Genomic DNA, 16373 nt, shown 5'->3' on the forward strand with positions numbered 1-16373 from the left:
GTCGAGATAACGACGTGATTATAAGGAGGTCCATAAAGCGGCGTTTTATGAATGCATTATGGTAAGGATACGACATGTCTCGATAGCTCCATTCAATCATTTGAAATTCATCACCGAAATTGAGGCACACAACAATTTTGTTGCAAAAAAATATAACATAATTAGGAATGTTAAGCTATCAATATACTGCTTTTTTTCAATTGCTTTCAATTTACAAGGAATCGACTCGCAAGTAATCGACCACTCGTTTGAACCTGCAAACAGTATCTTCCAATGATCATTTTCATTCACGAAAGTAGAATCAAAGTGTATTAATCAGCAAAATCCACCGTTTGATCAAACAGTAAGCGGCTCGGAATTTGGACTCGAGTGATCGATCCATTCTGTGACCAGTACAAAACGCTGCCCAAGTACTCCGTCTAAATCATCGTGGAAAGGGATTGAAAAATGATCGGGACCAACACGTTCATAGAAAGTGAAACTGGAAGGAAGTCCTGGTGAACCCCAACCGGTCCCCGAAAGAATGACAAGAACGCCCTTTCACGGCGCGGAACGAGAGATACTTTATCGAAGGGCAGCCCGCGAGAGGGCGGGGGCCCGATATCTCATTCGGAACGCGATGGAACGCCGCGGGTTAATTTACGGATGGTCCCCGGCGCGGTCTTTCGGGGCACCGAATGCAAATACAAGTGTGGCGAAACCACAGGGGTCCTTACACTCCCGGGAACAAGTCCGCTGAAGATACAAATGGATCGTCCGAACGAAAAACCCGGGGCCCAGGGTCTCGCGCCACCCGAGCCACTAAAAGCGACTTAGCTGTGATAATGCCCGCTGAAAAATCGTGTTATTATTCACCTCGTCTGGGGTCCCGTAGCCGACCGGGGGCACCCGGTCTCGCTCGTGTTCGGAATCAATGGCGCTGTGCACAATGCATGATTACTTGCCGACGATTATCTTGCTCGTATTAAAATCGAATATCTCTTCTGGCTTTGCGGCCCGGGGGTTGCTCTTGGAGGTCTTTGACACTTGGACGCGTAAACGTGCCACGCAGTGCATCCAAATTGCAGAATATCAACCATGAACGTAAGAAGGTAGAAAAGATGCTTGAATTGTATGGCGCATCTGAACTCGTATGTGAAAAAATTAGCGCATGGTATGTAAAAGATTGGCCACCATTTCGAATGGTTCACCTAATATACTAAGAGATCCAGGACCCAGAGAATCTTCAAGAGTTCCAAACCTCGTCGATTCGTATAGACCAGCGAGAGACCATCTCAGGTGAGCGGGAAAAGGGGGGCTTCTTCGCAAGCAAAAGGGCAGGCATCGAGCGGCAGGCAAAGGTCCGTGACGCCGATGACACCGACGCGAACAACACAGCCAGATACCAGCCAAGGGGCATGATTTATCCTTATTTCCGCGGAGGGGGGAGTCGAAGTATCCGCGCGTGTGTATGCGAGAGTGCACCACGCTGCGGCACGCTTCTTCGTTGTTCACCCAAGCCAGATCGTGTCCCTTGATACCGGGGCCCGGGCCCAAGACGGTTCGTTCGCTCGCTTGCTCGCGCGACTCTCCCGAGCGCGCCGTCGCTTATGAATTATTGCAAGATCGGCGGACCGCGCAAAATTCAATAAAGTTATTTCGCCTTCCCCACCTTTTGCGCGGACGAAAGAGGCAGCAGGCCCCGAGCCTCGAGTCGGGGGCGGCGGGCGGGATCGGTTGGATTGAATTATCGGCGTTAAATTTCACGTTTTACGCGCAGCCTCGACGTACTACGCTGTGGCTTGTCAGCGGGCCCCAGATGGAGACATTATAAATGTTAATTGCACGAATTGCACAGTTATCGCGAGCCCTCGCTCTCTACCCGCTCTTTTTCCGCCCCCTCTTTTCACCCGACTTACTCGACCAGGGAACGTCCAACGTAACCGAGGGCACCTTGGTGTCTTTCTTCTTACTCTCTCTCTCTCTTTCTCTCTCGTAAACTTTCTCCCCTCTCCACGAGGAGAGGCTGCATTTGCATCTCAATCTCGCCGTTGATTTAGCAGTCGTCCAGGGCCATCACTCTTGGCCGCGGGAAAGGTCGACTTTAGTATTTTTAGATTAGCCAGCCGCGATATACACAGGGCCCCCGCGTCAGGCACTTTTTCAAGGTGGCCACAACCTTTCCTCCGGGGATGGGGCACCGCGGAGGAAGGTAGAAGGGAGCGGAGGTGGAGGATTCTTTTAAAGAAAAGAAGGTCGTGGCTGGTTCGAGCGGCTTTAAATTAAACCGGAGAAGGAGATGGGTCGCCCGGGCAGGAACCAGGAAAAGACCGAACGAAGGAGGTCGACTTTTGTCCTTGGAACGTACGACCCGTGTGGGCTGGGAGGGGTGGTTGTGTACCCGGGGTCATCGAACTTTTTCGTGGATGCATGAGAGATCCTTTTACCTGGAGGCTTTTACACGCTACGAGATCGAGGACAAATCGTTCCTCGTAAATACGCTCGGGGCAGCGAGCTCGATACGGACCTGGGATGAATTGTATTAGGTTCTTCGTCTTTCATACGGTAGTCCTTCCTTATTTGGAATTATTGACAGATACGACTAGTTTTAACATATTCGAAACCGTTATTCAACTATTGACGTGTAAATTCATTAGATTACACTACGCGAGGGAAGTAAGAAATTTCCAGATTACAGTTAACAAACATTTATTAGCCTTTGTTACTCTGAGACACGAATTCGCTGAGAGGCAACCCATCCAAATGATCTTCCTGCAACGGTAACCATCTGCATTCTATTTTCTCGGTGGTCTATATTGAAAGACTCGTGGGTTATTTTCGCAGGGAAATCGATGGGGAATGTGAGAAAACTAACCGTGTCGTAGACGTTCCCGTTATCGTCCGTTTTGCAAATCTCGTACTTAAACAGGATAGTGTTCGATTTTTCACCGATGTAGAACGATCTCTCACGCTGACCTCTTGCCGAAAACATCTCCCAGGAGTTCGCAGCGATTACACCGGTGATCAGACCAAACCATTCCACTCGGGACAAGTCTGGAGAAAGAACGTGCATTTTAATCTGTCGTAAAAAAAGAGGCTAGGGATCCTATATTCCCAACGGTCCCCTTCTGTCGTGTTAGTGGGGATCCTCTTTGTGTGCAGCGTGGAGTGATCAGCGCGCTATTATCTATAATTTTGTTGATTCGGTGAAAGTCTGACCTGAGTTTGTCTTGATTCGTGCAAAGGTACTGTTATTCGTACCTTCGTGGGATGAACGATCTATGGTCACTTGTCCCTTGGCCGACATGTCTGACCCCATATCCAGGAAGTAGTAGTCGAAAGCTCTGAATCTCAGGACGTTCTTGCCATTCTCAATCTCAACCTTTTCAGAATGATGTCATTAGTGAGTGTTTCTTTCACCGAACTCACGGAAAGAAAAGATCCATCAACGTTTTGGTAGATATAATAGACGTAAATAATTCAATCGATTGATTCTTTAATTCCTCATAGACAAAACTATCATCTTCTATGTAGTTTTTTTATTTCCCTTTATATTGCTGAAACTGAAATATTAATTTGAAACTGAAATTTAATTACTAGAAAATTCATGTGATCGTCCGTTGATTTGATCGCATTTAGATCCTTGCTCAGCCACTTGTCGTCGCTTTTCCCCTGCTTGAGGAAGTCTTGAATGGGACCTAGTACTTTAAGCATTGGTACAGCACAGAAACACTGTACCTATGGTTAACAGTGCTCGATTAGAATAAAGCTAAGACATGAATGATCTAATGTATTCATTTCGGAATATTCACATCAGTGGGTTCTTGAACGAATATGTGACCAATTCGATAGGCCTTTGTATCGACCAAATAGGGAATCGGCAAGTACGTCGATCCAGCAATTTGTTCAGAAACAATGGGGCCAGCAATGTCCCAGACCTTAGCTATGCTCATAGATTTCGAAATATGCATCCTCATTTTCTTCTTGTAAGTTGACATCTGTCTACTCAATGCCATTTTAATATCTACAATCGTTACCAAAATTATAAAATTTACAAAGTCTTAACACACGTCAGACAGAAATTTTGGTTATGTTCGACATTAATTCGATCAATTTTATATTAAGTGTATGCTGTCATTTAAAACGATCAACTGTACTTACGTTAAAGACTTACAAAATATTCCAATATACATATATACATATACATATATGTATATATATTTATTCGAGTTTGAATTGTTTATCAAGTCCTCTGGCGTTCAAAATCTCACAGGTTAGACTTCAAAAATTCATGTCAAGTCGAGCTTTTTTCGATCGTTCCGCTTGAATACGAGGACAGGAAAGTTGCCCAAGAATTCGAACGAGGTCCAAATGGGTTCCAAATCAAATCAAGCGATATTGGGGGAAGCGATCGATCACTCGGCTTGTCCTTTTGGCCGGCATAAGTACATCGGTCCGGCCATTTGTAATCATTAGCGCCATGGTGCCGTTGGCACTGGCGTCTTATTATGTCATTTCATTTCGTTCGTTTTCTTTCTGTCTTCCCGCATGGACCGGGGAGCGGCGACGCGTCATCGTGTATAGGCACACGCATATTTGCTATTGTCACCGACGATCATGATGAATCTAAACACGAATACGTGTCGAACGGGCCACGTCGAAGGGTCGAATTAACCTGACCCGGGGCGGGAGTACCGACAAGAGAGTTGACAGTTCATTTAATTAACCCTTTCTCTGCTAGTTAATTTCACCAAACTTCACCCTTGTCGATATAACTCGTGTTCGATCAAACGTGCAGCATACACGACGGTTCAAAACTCGGTGTAGCGAGACATTTAAGGGTACATTCTACTTCGACAGTCGAAAAAGTTAAGACATGTTTGGGAATTATTTCCTTAGTACAATACGTAACCAAATACACCTTGAAATTGGAGAAAAATATTTTGATTATATTTCAAGTTTTTTCTTAGTATGAATGTGACGTTTTAAAAAAAAATGTGTCGCCATGGCGCAGGTGATTTCTCAGCTCAGACTCATTTGAAACGAAAAATTCAAGAAGATTCTTAATCAGCACGAGTGTCGCTATCGAAACTTCTTACAAAACTTGTGCATTCAAATGAAAATGGATACCAAGGAAACATTGTATCTCCACAGGTAGCCATACAATCCTAACTACTTATTGATAGGCAATGGCATGCTCCAGTAGCTCCATACCTTAATATTCACCGTAGTTTAGTAGCACTAACAGTTCAAGTAACCCAGTTCGAAGTAATTATTTTCTGAAATCATTATCAGCCTCATAATTGTTCCCCGTCTAAAAACTCAACGAACACACGGTAATCAGTAGTATGTAACACCGCGGGGCGAGTTAGCGGTAATTCCGATTCCGCAACACCGTCGTTCGCGCGTTAGGTGCACGGTCGTTGCGGTAGTAAAATTGCCTACAGTATTGTATCCACGGAAAGATATTTAATTTCCCGGAATGCGATAAACCCGTTAATATGTGGAACCACGAACGTCGCTCGCGAGCCTGAAAATTAGCGTCGCGGGCCCCCCGAGACTTCTCGGATTTACGTGTTCCACCTAGCTAGCCGTGACGCAATTAAAAGAATCCCCAGGGCCTATTTCACGCGCGAGAACCGACCTTGCTGGCAGATTGAAATTTGTGACGGGACGGGATACTGTTCATTAGTTACGTCCGTATATCTTTATAATCAAAATTGGATAATATAATCACTTCGTCTGATCACCAGATAGTAGATACTCGTGCAAATTTCCATTTGCAGATACCATTACACAAAAATTCAGATGGTAACTATACACACTTTGGATAACTAGCAGGTCAACGGCGAGGTCTGTCACTGGTAGCGTCGGTAAGACGGGTGCACGGGGCCCCTGGTCGAGCCTTAAATTTCCGAGCTGGCAAATTGAAACGGCCCTGGGCCGCATCGCGATATTGCTTATGGTACAAATTTAATAAGGCGCCCGCTGGGGCCCCCAGTTACCATGCTAATATCATCCAGCATCGGCTTCGTGCGTGAGTGAACGCGCGCGGGCGCAGCTTCTCCACCTGACTCTCCGTGAGCCCAGCAGCGGGGCGAAAAAGAGGTGCAAAAAGGCTGGAAAAAGGGGCCAGGAAGGCAGGGAATCGGCAGAAAAAAAGAATACGAAGTAGGAGGAGAAACGACAAACGAAGACGACGAGGAGGATGACCGCAAAGGACGAGAGGGTCGACCGTGCATGGAGAGAGACTCGTAACCCGTAATGTTATGGCACTGCCCACCGCGAGGGGGACCTTAAGGGGATCTCGTGCCGAGGTCTTTAGTGCCAAATTGGTTATGCGGACGCTTTACGACACGGTTCGCCGATATTAGCCGAATGAATTACATAAATTATCCTTAGCGTTACGACGACGACTGCGGGAGAAACGACAGTGGAAAAAGAAACGCTGCGATAACGGGGCCAGTGTCGACTTTCCTGCGACTCCGCATTTTGGAGATATAATAATAGACGTAACATCTTATGGGACTTGGTGTCCCACGAAAATCATGCTGGTTAGAGTGTACCTCTAGTATATAGAGTTAGTATGTAGATTTCTCGATGTCGATGTTGGTTGTCATATGCAGGTAAAAAAACTGGAGTGATCTATTATCGAAGGATTACTGTATTGAAAGAAGTTCTAGAGAATAAGCGATATTGAATTCGCTAGGAACAACGTCCATAAGTCCCAAAGAGTAGGACCCCATCCCCTTCGTTTTATCATCCCGCGGAGTATCTTGCGGGGTACCTACCGCATGGCTCCGCTCGGTTCGTCTCGTCTTGTCTCGAGAAGAGAATAAAGACGGACAGAAGGGGATGGGCAGAGATGGGACCGAGAGAGGAAGAATCGAGTACTGAACATTTTTATCAGTCGTCGCTCCAGTCCTCCGCGGGAGGTCCTATGTGCGTGCCTGGTCGCCACGCAAACCAACGACCAGGTGGATTTTGATGATCGGTGAATGCCCAGGAAACTCTACGAGGATTCTAGGTATCCTCGTCGGAGAATCTTCCGGGGTTTATCCGCGGAGACTGTGGTGGTTTTTTCGTTTTAAATATACTACGAGGGCTCCAAACATGGTCACGATCCAAGTCACAGAAGACTTATTAATATCATGAGTTATTCTCCAAGTCTTGGTGTCTACTTGTTTCTTGATGGTTAACAAAGTTGACACTTCTTATACACTTAGCCCCAGACGATCCAACTATTAATGGGCTCATGGTACAATCTGAACGGGACGTTTATTTGACCAGTGGGCAAGGGTTTCTGGCCCCATTTTTTCAGCAAAATCTTTCGCGATCGCTCGAACACAAGGGGGTGAGGCACGACAAAGAGAAAGACGAAGTCAATAATATCCACGTAAACACCCACACGCGTGGCGGGGCCCGTATGGGCTTCCCCATGCGGCGATTGAGGCACGGCCCGGCCGTAAGTCTTGCACGGGCATAAACCAATCCTGAAAGGAGAACGCGATGCAACGGGGTATCCATTTCACGAGCGATGGAGACATCGGGGGTACCTCGTTCGATTCCAGCCATATGCTAATTCCCCTCTTGAACCGCCGCGCTCTCGGCGTCAGCCCTGCACGGGAAATAGGAGGAGGGCCTTCGAGGATACGTCCTCGACCAGCCACACCATATTAAATCTTCCAGTGTTCCGCTTTTGCGATTGAAATCACCGGGTCGGCCACAAAAACGGATACGTGGTGGCGAAATGCTAGACGAAATCCCGCGTGCGATTGGCACCCGTTAAGGTGCAGTTTCCTGACCAAGGCTGCCTGTAGAGCCTGAAGAGCAGTACTTTAACCCGAGTTTACTGTACCTACTTTGCGACAACCGTTCGACTCGCCCGCGAAAAACGGGGAATCGTTCGATTTGCATCGGAACACCTTGCCAGGATAACGACCCCCGTTGTTTTTCACCTGCCTCGCGATGATACTTAAGCGGCCCGCATCCTCGATTCACCCTTTCGGTGGAAGGTGTTTCCCTGGCACGAGGTTAACGCACTCTTTCGTCGACTTTGTTGCGACTAGGTTTTAAAGAATCCCGGAAACTCACGTTCGTAGTAATAAAAATTCGTGGAACAATGTTTATTTTAAGTTACTCTAGATCAGACGATCCCCTGATGAGGTTATTGTTTCTCTTCTTCATCCCCATACATGAAATAGGGGGCGTGAATAATGGAAAACTGCGTTTAACTGGGGCGGTCGTTGAGAGTTTAACGTTCCCGGGTACGGATAAATTCAGCCACGTGTGAGAAATTACGGAACAAGGCGAACAGGTAATATAGCTTCCAAGTAAAGACCGTAAAGCAGCGTTCGGGGGATCGATGTGATAGTTCTATTATAGCCATTGGTACCGGAGGTGTGTAACAAAGCGATACGATCGTCGTAACCGTCCGGAACACCTCGAACAACCCGGAGTTCTGGGCTCTCTTTCTCTCTACACGAGAACCTGGGCCCCGTGGCGCGGGATTTAATGGAGCAAATCGTTCCCCTGCTTTCGACCAATTATCGACCTCTCCTCGGATGTAACCGCGTCGCCTATTCCCAACCTCGATGTACCTACATACACACCGAAGAATCCTTTTTTCTTTTTCCACCGCTCTTAGCATCTCTGATCCCACCCACTAGCGTAAAGTCCAATTAGAGTCGACTAGCCGTTCGAGATAATTGGCGAACACTTGCGCGACGACGTAACTCACCCAGCCGGTAGCGTTTCCTCCTTCTATTCTCTTTCTTCTTTCTTGGTCCTGTTCCACGTTCACCCGGGGGTCATCCCGCTTTCGCTTGGCCTGTCGTTCTGCTTGATTGCGGTTGACGAAGATAACAGATAGCAGTGGCGCTTGGGAAGACCAATGGCTAGAATCTATTGAACTTCCATACGACTCTCGATTATTGTCCCAAACTCGGGTCCACACCGGGACAATAATCAAATAGAGAGAAATGCTTCAGACCCTCATAAATTCGTTTTTTTCCTCGGCAACAAAAGCAGAGGGGCAACAAGTAGGCCTTCCCCCTCTAGTGTTGGGGATAACGCCTGGACAATAATCGTGGAGAACAAGCCAGACAATAATCGTATAAAAGTGTTACACCAAATAGGGTTTAAAATGAATAATTCGTTAATAATAATACGTTCTCGCGTATCTTCGGTCGTCATTAGTGGCTAGCGATAAATTTCAATTTTTAATGTTTCCCAACGGTAATAGACGTGTAATATAGTCGATTGTTTTCCAAATTGTATGCTGTAGAAAATGTTATTCAATACAGCAAAAAGGAAGAAACAGTTCCGAGTTGACATCATACGGCTCTGAAGGAAGTTCGAGTACCATAAAAGTCTCACATTACGGGTTTTACGCGCAAACCTAGTGCCTAGTTATAAAATCAGTCGGGGGTCCCGCTCCACGAAAGCAGTATAACCGCGTATAAGATCTCTGTAAGAAGGAATAATGATTCTTCTTTTTCTGCTCTTAGTTTCTCAATTCAAACGTCAAAAAATCAGTTCGAAGGTATACAGAAAGTTACATTTAACCTACTCTACTTCAATATAGTAAATCATCGATGAGTGTTCAGACGTCATCTCCATCCCTGGGGGAGGGAGTAGTGGGGATGACGACTCAACTACGAAAATTTACTGTACGATCTACAGAATATTTATCGACCACGTTTACTTCACATTTTGATAAATGTTTTAATATTTTTGGAGGCTAGCATAAGATAGAAAGGCACAAGACGATGACCCTCGGTGTAAAAAGACTCTTCGAACTCGTCAAACCGAACATTCCCCCAAAATTTTCAATTTTACGGTCGGGGTAACAGGCACAAGGTTCGCCGGCGGACATGACAGAAAGGGTACCCCCATCCTTTCTCTTCCTTTTTTCTCAGGCGATCTCGGTATATACGCGCGTGTAACGAGATCGCGACGCGGCGTGCCGAACGGGAGACGTATGGGGAAGGCCTGGTAACCGGGTGTACCGCAGGAACAGAGCGGAGTCGAACCGATCCTTCGACTGTTTTTGTTCCGACTGACTTATCGATATTGGCACGTTGTGTTACGAACGTGTATATACGTAACTACTCGACAGACCGGCGGCGGCGGGGGCCACGGGCGGACCGGGGACACGAAAGAAGAGAAAAGAGACAGGGTACAAAAAGACGTGGAAGAAGACGACGGAAGAATTGTGGAGAACGAAGCCGCGCACGGAGGCAGACTTGAGGAGCGAGGGTAAGCTCCGAGCCCGACTGAATTATTGCTAAGTGAGGGCAGAACTTTGACCGGCGAACAGCGCGTGTCTCTACACGCGTTCAGGTCTCCGGCTCCGTGAACAGGGTTTTGCGAAATCACGTCGTTACCTGGCCATTTCAACCCCATCAAGCAGAATAACGTCTCTTACGAAACATTCACCAGACGTTCATTGAATTTAATTGTTGTAGAAAACTGCTTCCACGAGTATTCGAAGGCTGGTAGGTCACTTTTCCAGAGTTTGATTTTTAATAAATTATGTGGGCGAAATATCTTTACAGTGGTTATTATAGTTGGTAATACATATATTTGACTATCTGAATAAATAATTTAATGTTCTGTGGCGAGGAGCCTTCGAGCACTCATGGAAGATTTACTGTAGTGAGCCTACCCCTATAGGCAATAAACTCCGGTCTCCCCTATATCGGTGGATCGTTTTTACGCAATTATCTACGACTCCAGTACGAGATTTTCGGGAAATCGCGTGGGTCCCGTTCACGCAACCATATTAAATACAATATAGATTTATCATAAAGTGTTCAGAATAATCTAGGAAGATTCTACAGCCTGTTGTTTCCCATAGAAGTCTCTCATTTCAAGGAATCAATGTTGAAGTTTTAACGATGCCTTCGCCCATTGTGTACAGATGATAAATGACCATGTTCTCCCCCCGCAACGGACTAGAGACGCAAGTGCAATTCATAGTTTGACGTACATTTTTTTCCAAGAGATAGAAGGGGGGGGGAAACAACCACTGGCCGTGCAGAAAAGAAAAAGGTCCCCAGCGTTCAAGGATAACCGCAAGAATACTAATATGGAAGCGCGTATGAAGTTAAGACGTGTTTGCCTCTATCAAGACTATATTATTACCGTCCACCGGCCGATTGTAATGCCTCGCGGGAGTGAAAGAATGGCTACATGACATGCGAAGGAGAAGCTACTCCCTCGTCTTTAGAGAATGGCCCCGCGCGATTCGCCACTTCCGCCGGCGTAGAGAAAGGCTGAATCGAGTGTGGCGCGCGCGTTCGAGTAAAACCAAGCTGATGCGCGCACGCTCTTGCATATCCTTTCATGAGCGACGAGTTAAGCAAGAGTTATTGCCAGGCAGATGCGTTATAATAGAGACAAGTGACTAATAGTTAATTCCTAGTTGGGGCCCGCGCGTGTACCCGTCGGAAGTCGTTAATTATACAATTTCGCTAATTGCACGCGCAGGGGGTAGGGGAACGATCGTGTGTGTGTAGGTACACACCTTCGACGACGAGACAAGGGGACGAAAAAAAGAAAAGTGGGGACCAAGTTGGGACCAAGATGGGGGGCGAAGGGAAGCGTGAATATTTGATCGGCGAAGGAGAGGACGTCGTGATCCCGAGGAACTGGTTTCGAGATAAACGCAACTATGTAAATTTCGACGCACGGACACGTGTATTAACGCTACATTTGCCAGCGGGGAGCAATAAATCCTTTTGTTCCCCAGGGCCCCGGGGATCACGCGAAAGAGGACGAACTTCTCCAGGTCCAAACTCCCACTGGTAGTATCTTTCTTTCTCTCTCTCTCTCTCTCTCTCTCCCTGTCACCGCTTTATCCGTTTGATTTCTTTTCACGGGGGTGGGAGGAGGCTGCCGTTAACGGTGTATCGACCTACTCGCGGGCAGAAGTGCAAATTGAACCGGGCAGCGGGACGCGACAGGAAAAGAAGGACAAATTCTTGCGCATTGTGCAAGAACGGACGACGCGAGGAGAGAAAAAAAAAATATGAACCGCGCCTCGTGTGATACACTACCAACTGAAAGTTTCGGGGCGACTGTAACCAACCGAGAGTTCAACACTGGTTCGTACAGTTTTCATCTTGTCATTATTTCCTACCTTTCATAAACACATATTTTTATATAATTTTATGATCTTTTAAATAGTCGAGAAACTTAGCTTCAGAACCACCCTGTATACGCTCAGTAAATTTTACACGGAATAACACATTTACTAAACTGATATAATGTACATTTTAAGTAGTGTTTCACTAGCAGGTATCTTAGGGTGCGCCGCAGTCAGAGGGTTAATCAGTTCTTAAACTGTCAAAACAGATTAAACATCAACTTTCATTACATTTAAGTTTCTTTTAACTTTTTAACTTTTTTTTTAAACATACGGAAGCATTGCCAACTTTTCTATTGCCCCAAAGTATCGTGTGATATTTTTCGCGGGTGGTATGACCGTATAGAAAAGGTTAAGAGAAGCAAGTGAAATGAAGCTATGTCTCCGTTCTCGAACTTTCTGCCGGTAGTGTATCGATCAAAAACTCTCGAACACGATGCTATCTGTCATTTTATTTCTTCTGAGGATAGACGATCTGTTCCACATAATTCCAAAGACCGCAAAGTTTCTCGCGGCCGCCGCGCTGGGTGGAATAAAGGGGGGTTCGCTTAGATGGGATCGCGGCGCGAGTAGATCGTATTGCGCAAGAAAACGGTAACCGGCGATGCCATGTGAACGCTTTAATTATTTAAGTCCCGGATCCAGCTCGATTCCACCTTCCTCGTTTTCTTGCCACGGCCTTGGTGATGCAGTATCCTCTCCTCTTCTAATTATTACCGGTGGCACGACGCACCCACAATGGCATACATTGGTTATTCCTGTCTAAGCGGTGCTTATTAACCGCATGTACATAATTTCGAGGAAAAATTAAATAAGACGTGAATAAATGAAGACCAGTTATTAATGCAATTTTCGCGGTAATAATATTCTCAAGATTTTGCTAAATAATTCACTGCTACTTTCGGTTTGGTTTTATTTCCTTGTAGAGATTAACATATCCTTATCAAAGATTTTATTGGTTTTTAATTGTTCAGATGATCAATTGGTAATGTTTTTTTTTATTGGTAAGCAATGAACCGGAATATGAGCAAGCTCCAGTGTATTAGTGGAATACCACAAGAGATCTCCTTGTCATTCGACCCTCTCATGAGGCTAGATGCAATGCTTGCGAAACGTTGGTAAAGTAATACCATTGGTTAAAGAAAAAATGTTTACAGACAATTACCAGGTACTTAGTTATGATAAAGAAATTAGAACCATTTGTACTATTGCAGGATTGTTTTATTCAGGCAAAGTCATCTACAGACATCGATACCGATCGACGCGAACGCTAGGGACCTGGCTCTCGTAAATTTCCATCGGAAAATGGAGACACGGAGACGGTCCAAAAATACCGTGGTCGCGTTAGACGAGCGGGAGAAACAGGTTCCACGTTCGCTTTTCGTCAGCGCCAAAGTCAATACGCGCAAGGCCGTCTAGATGCAAGAGATGACCCGTGATCACATCTTGCACACCGACTCATTTTCATCTTTCCTTTTTCTTCAAATACATATACATATATTAACGTCCGACCAACTATTCATAACTGGTTATTAGCCACGGATGGCTCGAACAGCACAGCACCGTATTGCGAAACACCGAAGACCAAGAACGCTGAATGCCATAAGTTGGGATAAGGGAACATACCGAAGTGTCAATCAGCGATTTTGATGAAATTTAAGTATAATGTAGTTCTCATAAAAATATTTGACACCGTTCAAAGCAAGAAAATTTCAAATGTGGTAACTTTTTCTGAACTGCAAAAATTAAAAACCCTCTGCTTGGATGTACAATTTTTATAAACAAATATTCAAGCAAATGTATTAACATGTGACTCGAAAAACTAACCAAAAATACGTTATTTTTTAATACATTATTTAAAAGAATAGATTTTGTACACAACAGTACTACGCAGCAGAATTTGTCGTTGAAGAATACTAATTTCTTCAATTTATAGAATTACTTTATGTCTAATAGTTTAGGGGCGGTTTTCTCCCCTTCAACATGAACGGTCGCCGATATAAAAAAATACGTGTAAAATATTTTTATGAGAACTACATTATCTCTGACAGATCGATAGCGGCGAGGCGAGCTCGATACGCCCGCGAACGGATCAGAAACACGGTGCCTATGTATTCGGTCTCGCGGGTGAACAAAACAGGTTCCGTCTCCGTTTTCCAATCTGCACAAGGACATCCGAACACGGTTGCACCGGGCAACAAGGGGGGAGGGGAGTGGCCTGCCACTTTCACTCGATTTTTCCGCGCACTGCGCCCGGGACACGTTAAATTAACAACTGACCGGGGCGTTAGAAGTTCAAACGGGCTGGCGGCTTGTTTATGCGCGACACATAATATCGCGGAACGCTGAAAACCCATGCCGATACACCGGGCACGTAAATATATCTGCACGGCGGTGCTTTAACGAGGGTAAATTGTCTATTGCAAATACAATATGGAAATACGAGTGTGCCCGGGTCGTTTGAGTAATTCACCTGGCCGCACGGATCGCTTCGATTCCGGTGGGAGGACGTGGAACGGTGACGGCTCGAGGGCTTGCCGTTGCCGGATAACGGAATTGAATATTGCCCTTGGAATTTCGTTTCGTAATTGTTGAGTATCTAATTCACACGTTAATCCTTGTCAATGATTCTTAACACTTTCCTGACGGGAGGGTTTTTGTGTTATGTAGGTTTTATGTCATTTTGCATAAAAATTCACCGTCTGGTTACAATATTTTAATAATTTTCATCAGAATTTATGAACCAATGATTTTGACACTGCTTTGGTAGCTCTAGGATTAAAGACATGAATGAAAACCTTCAATAATAATCCAAACTATACAGGTACATACAGTTCCCTGTAATAATAATTCCAATTTTGGTACGATTACAATAACGGTGATCGTTCCAAGTGCTTAATTTCGCATCGAAGAGCAGGAAGCCCACAAAGCAAAGTCGTGTATAATAATTACGTCGCCTGGTAGGCGTGGGTGCAATCATAGACGGTTACGAAACCCGCCCGCCTAATCGGGGTTCCGTCCGTGGATCATTAGAACACCAGGAGAATCATCGATGTTCGAAATCAACGATAAGAATGTCGAGCATTCGCGTCGGGCGTTTACCGCGACCGAAAACGACGGGCGTTACGTTGCAGAAGGGTGAAGGAGATCGCAACAGGGGAGGAGAGAGAGAGAGATGGACATTCCAGAATGTGGGGGAGGAGACGTAAGTCGGATACGAAGAAGACGAAGAAGAAGAGAAATAAAATGGAAGGAAGGGGGTGGTGGAGGCGGAGGAGAGAAAGAAAAGGAACAGGAGAAACATCTCGAGAACGAACTGAAGAGAGAAATGGAAGAAAAGAGAAAGAGGGAGAAGGAGAGACGCTGATGGGATTATAAGTAATGCGCCGCAGCACGTGGCCCCGGTGAGCCCACCTCCAGGTTGTCAAACCTGTTTCTTCCTATGTGCCATCGTCTCGAAGTCGAAGGTGCAGCGTGGAGCGCGGGTGCCGTCGCGTACCACGAAATCCCTCTATCGACGCGGATTTTAGCGGTTCGATTCCTAAAAATAGAAACACCCCACAACCCCCCATGATAACCAAAATCGGGAATAGCAGGACGGAATTCGAGGGGGGTTCGAGAATCGTAACGCTCTTCGGGGGTGCTTAACACACTCTGTAACCACGGCCGTTCATCATCCCGTCCCTTTGGCAACGCGGAGGCGTGTTCGCCCTCGTCAAGAGTGAGATCCACTGTCGAAATACCCGGAGGAGCAAGTAGCAACCATTAGGCGACCAACCTGTGCCTTAATGGAAAAATTGAAGATAACCACCGGGGCTGCCACTCGACCACTCAACCGATTCGCCTGGACTCGGTATGAGAGGCGTTTTCGTCGATTACGTCAACAAACTGGCCCCGATCCGGGACTCGTCTTCGCGGGACTAAATCCTTTTTCAGGTGGGGGGATGTAGGGCCCTGTACTTTCATTTTCCTGTGGTTTGGTTTCGATCGTACATTACAGGTACACTGTGTATAGGGATGAAACGATCCAAGTAAATGATCGATACTTTCGTGTCGATACCGAATATTTTTAGTATCGATACTTTCGGGTGCGATATACACTGGGTATCGAAAAAAGTACTGATATCGAATGGAGAAATTGATATGAAAACTAATGAATTTGAAGGCGGTTTTGGTCCAGTTATATTACTTCGTTCAGTAAAAGTATCGGTACCTTGATGGTATCGGTTTATCCATAACTGTG

At 45.8% G+C, this 16373-nt stretch overlaps 1 protein-coding gene across 1 annotated transcript; it reads right to left on the reverse strand.

Annotated features, from left to right (window-relative positions):
- Positions 1-2691: 2691 nt before the first annotated feature.
- On the reverse strand, positions 2692-3995 carry LOC107189552. The gene is made up of 5 exons (XM_015578111.1): positions 3792-3995; positions 3577-3717; positions 3241-3361; positions 2855-3033; positions 2692-2790 (listed from the first exon to the last, which is right to left on the reverse strand). Exons 1-5 carry the CDS (start codon positions 3993-3995, stop codon positions 2692-2694), a joined length of 744 nt encoding a protein of 247 aa, XP_015433597.1.
- Positions 3996-16373: the final 12378 nt, after the last annotated feature.

This window comes from Dufourea novaeangliae, unplaced genomic scaffold (assembly GCF_001272555.1).
Source record: "Dufourea novaeangliae isolate 0120121106 unplaced genomic scaffold, ASM127255v1 scaffold169, whole genome shotgun sequence".
Taxonomy (NCBI): Eukaryota; Metazoa; Arthropoda; class Insecta; order Hymenoptera; family Halictidae; genus Dufourea; species Dufourea novaeangliae.

Coding starts and splice junctions, on each gene's coding strand:
- LOC107189552 (XM_015578111.1), bottom strand. CDS start 3,995: ATGGCATTGAGTAGACAGATGTCAACTTACAAGAAGAAAATGAGGATG. Junction 3,718..3,791: donor TCGTTCAAGAACCCACTGAT/GTGAATATTCCG, acceptor TGTTAACCATAG/GTACAGTGTTTCTGTGCTGT. Junction 3,362..3,576: donor ACGATCACATGAATTTTCTA/GTAATTAAATTT, acceptor CATTCTGAAAAG/GTTGAGATTGAGAATGGCAA.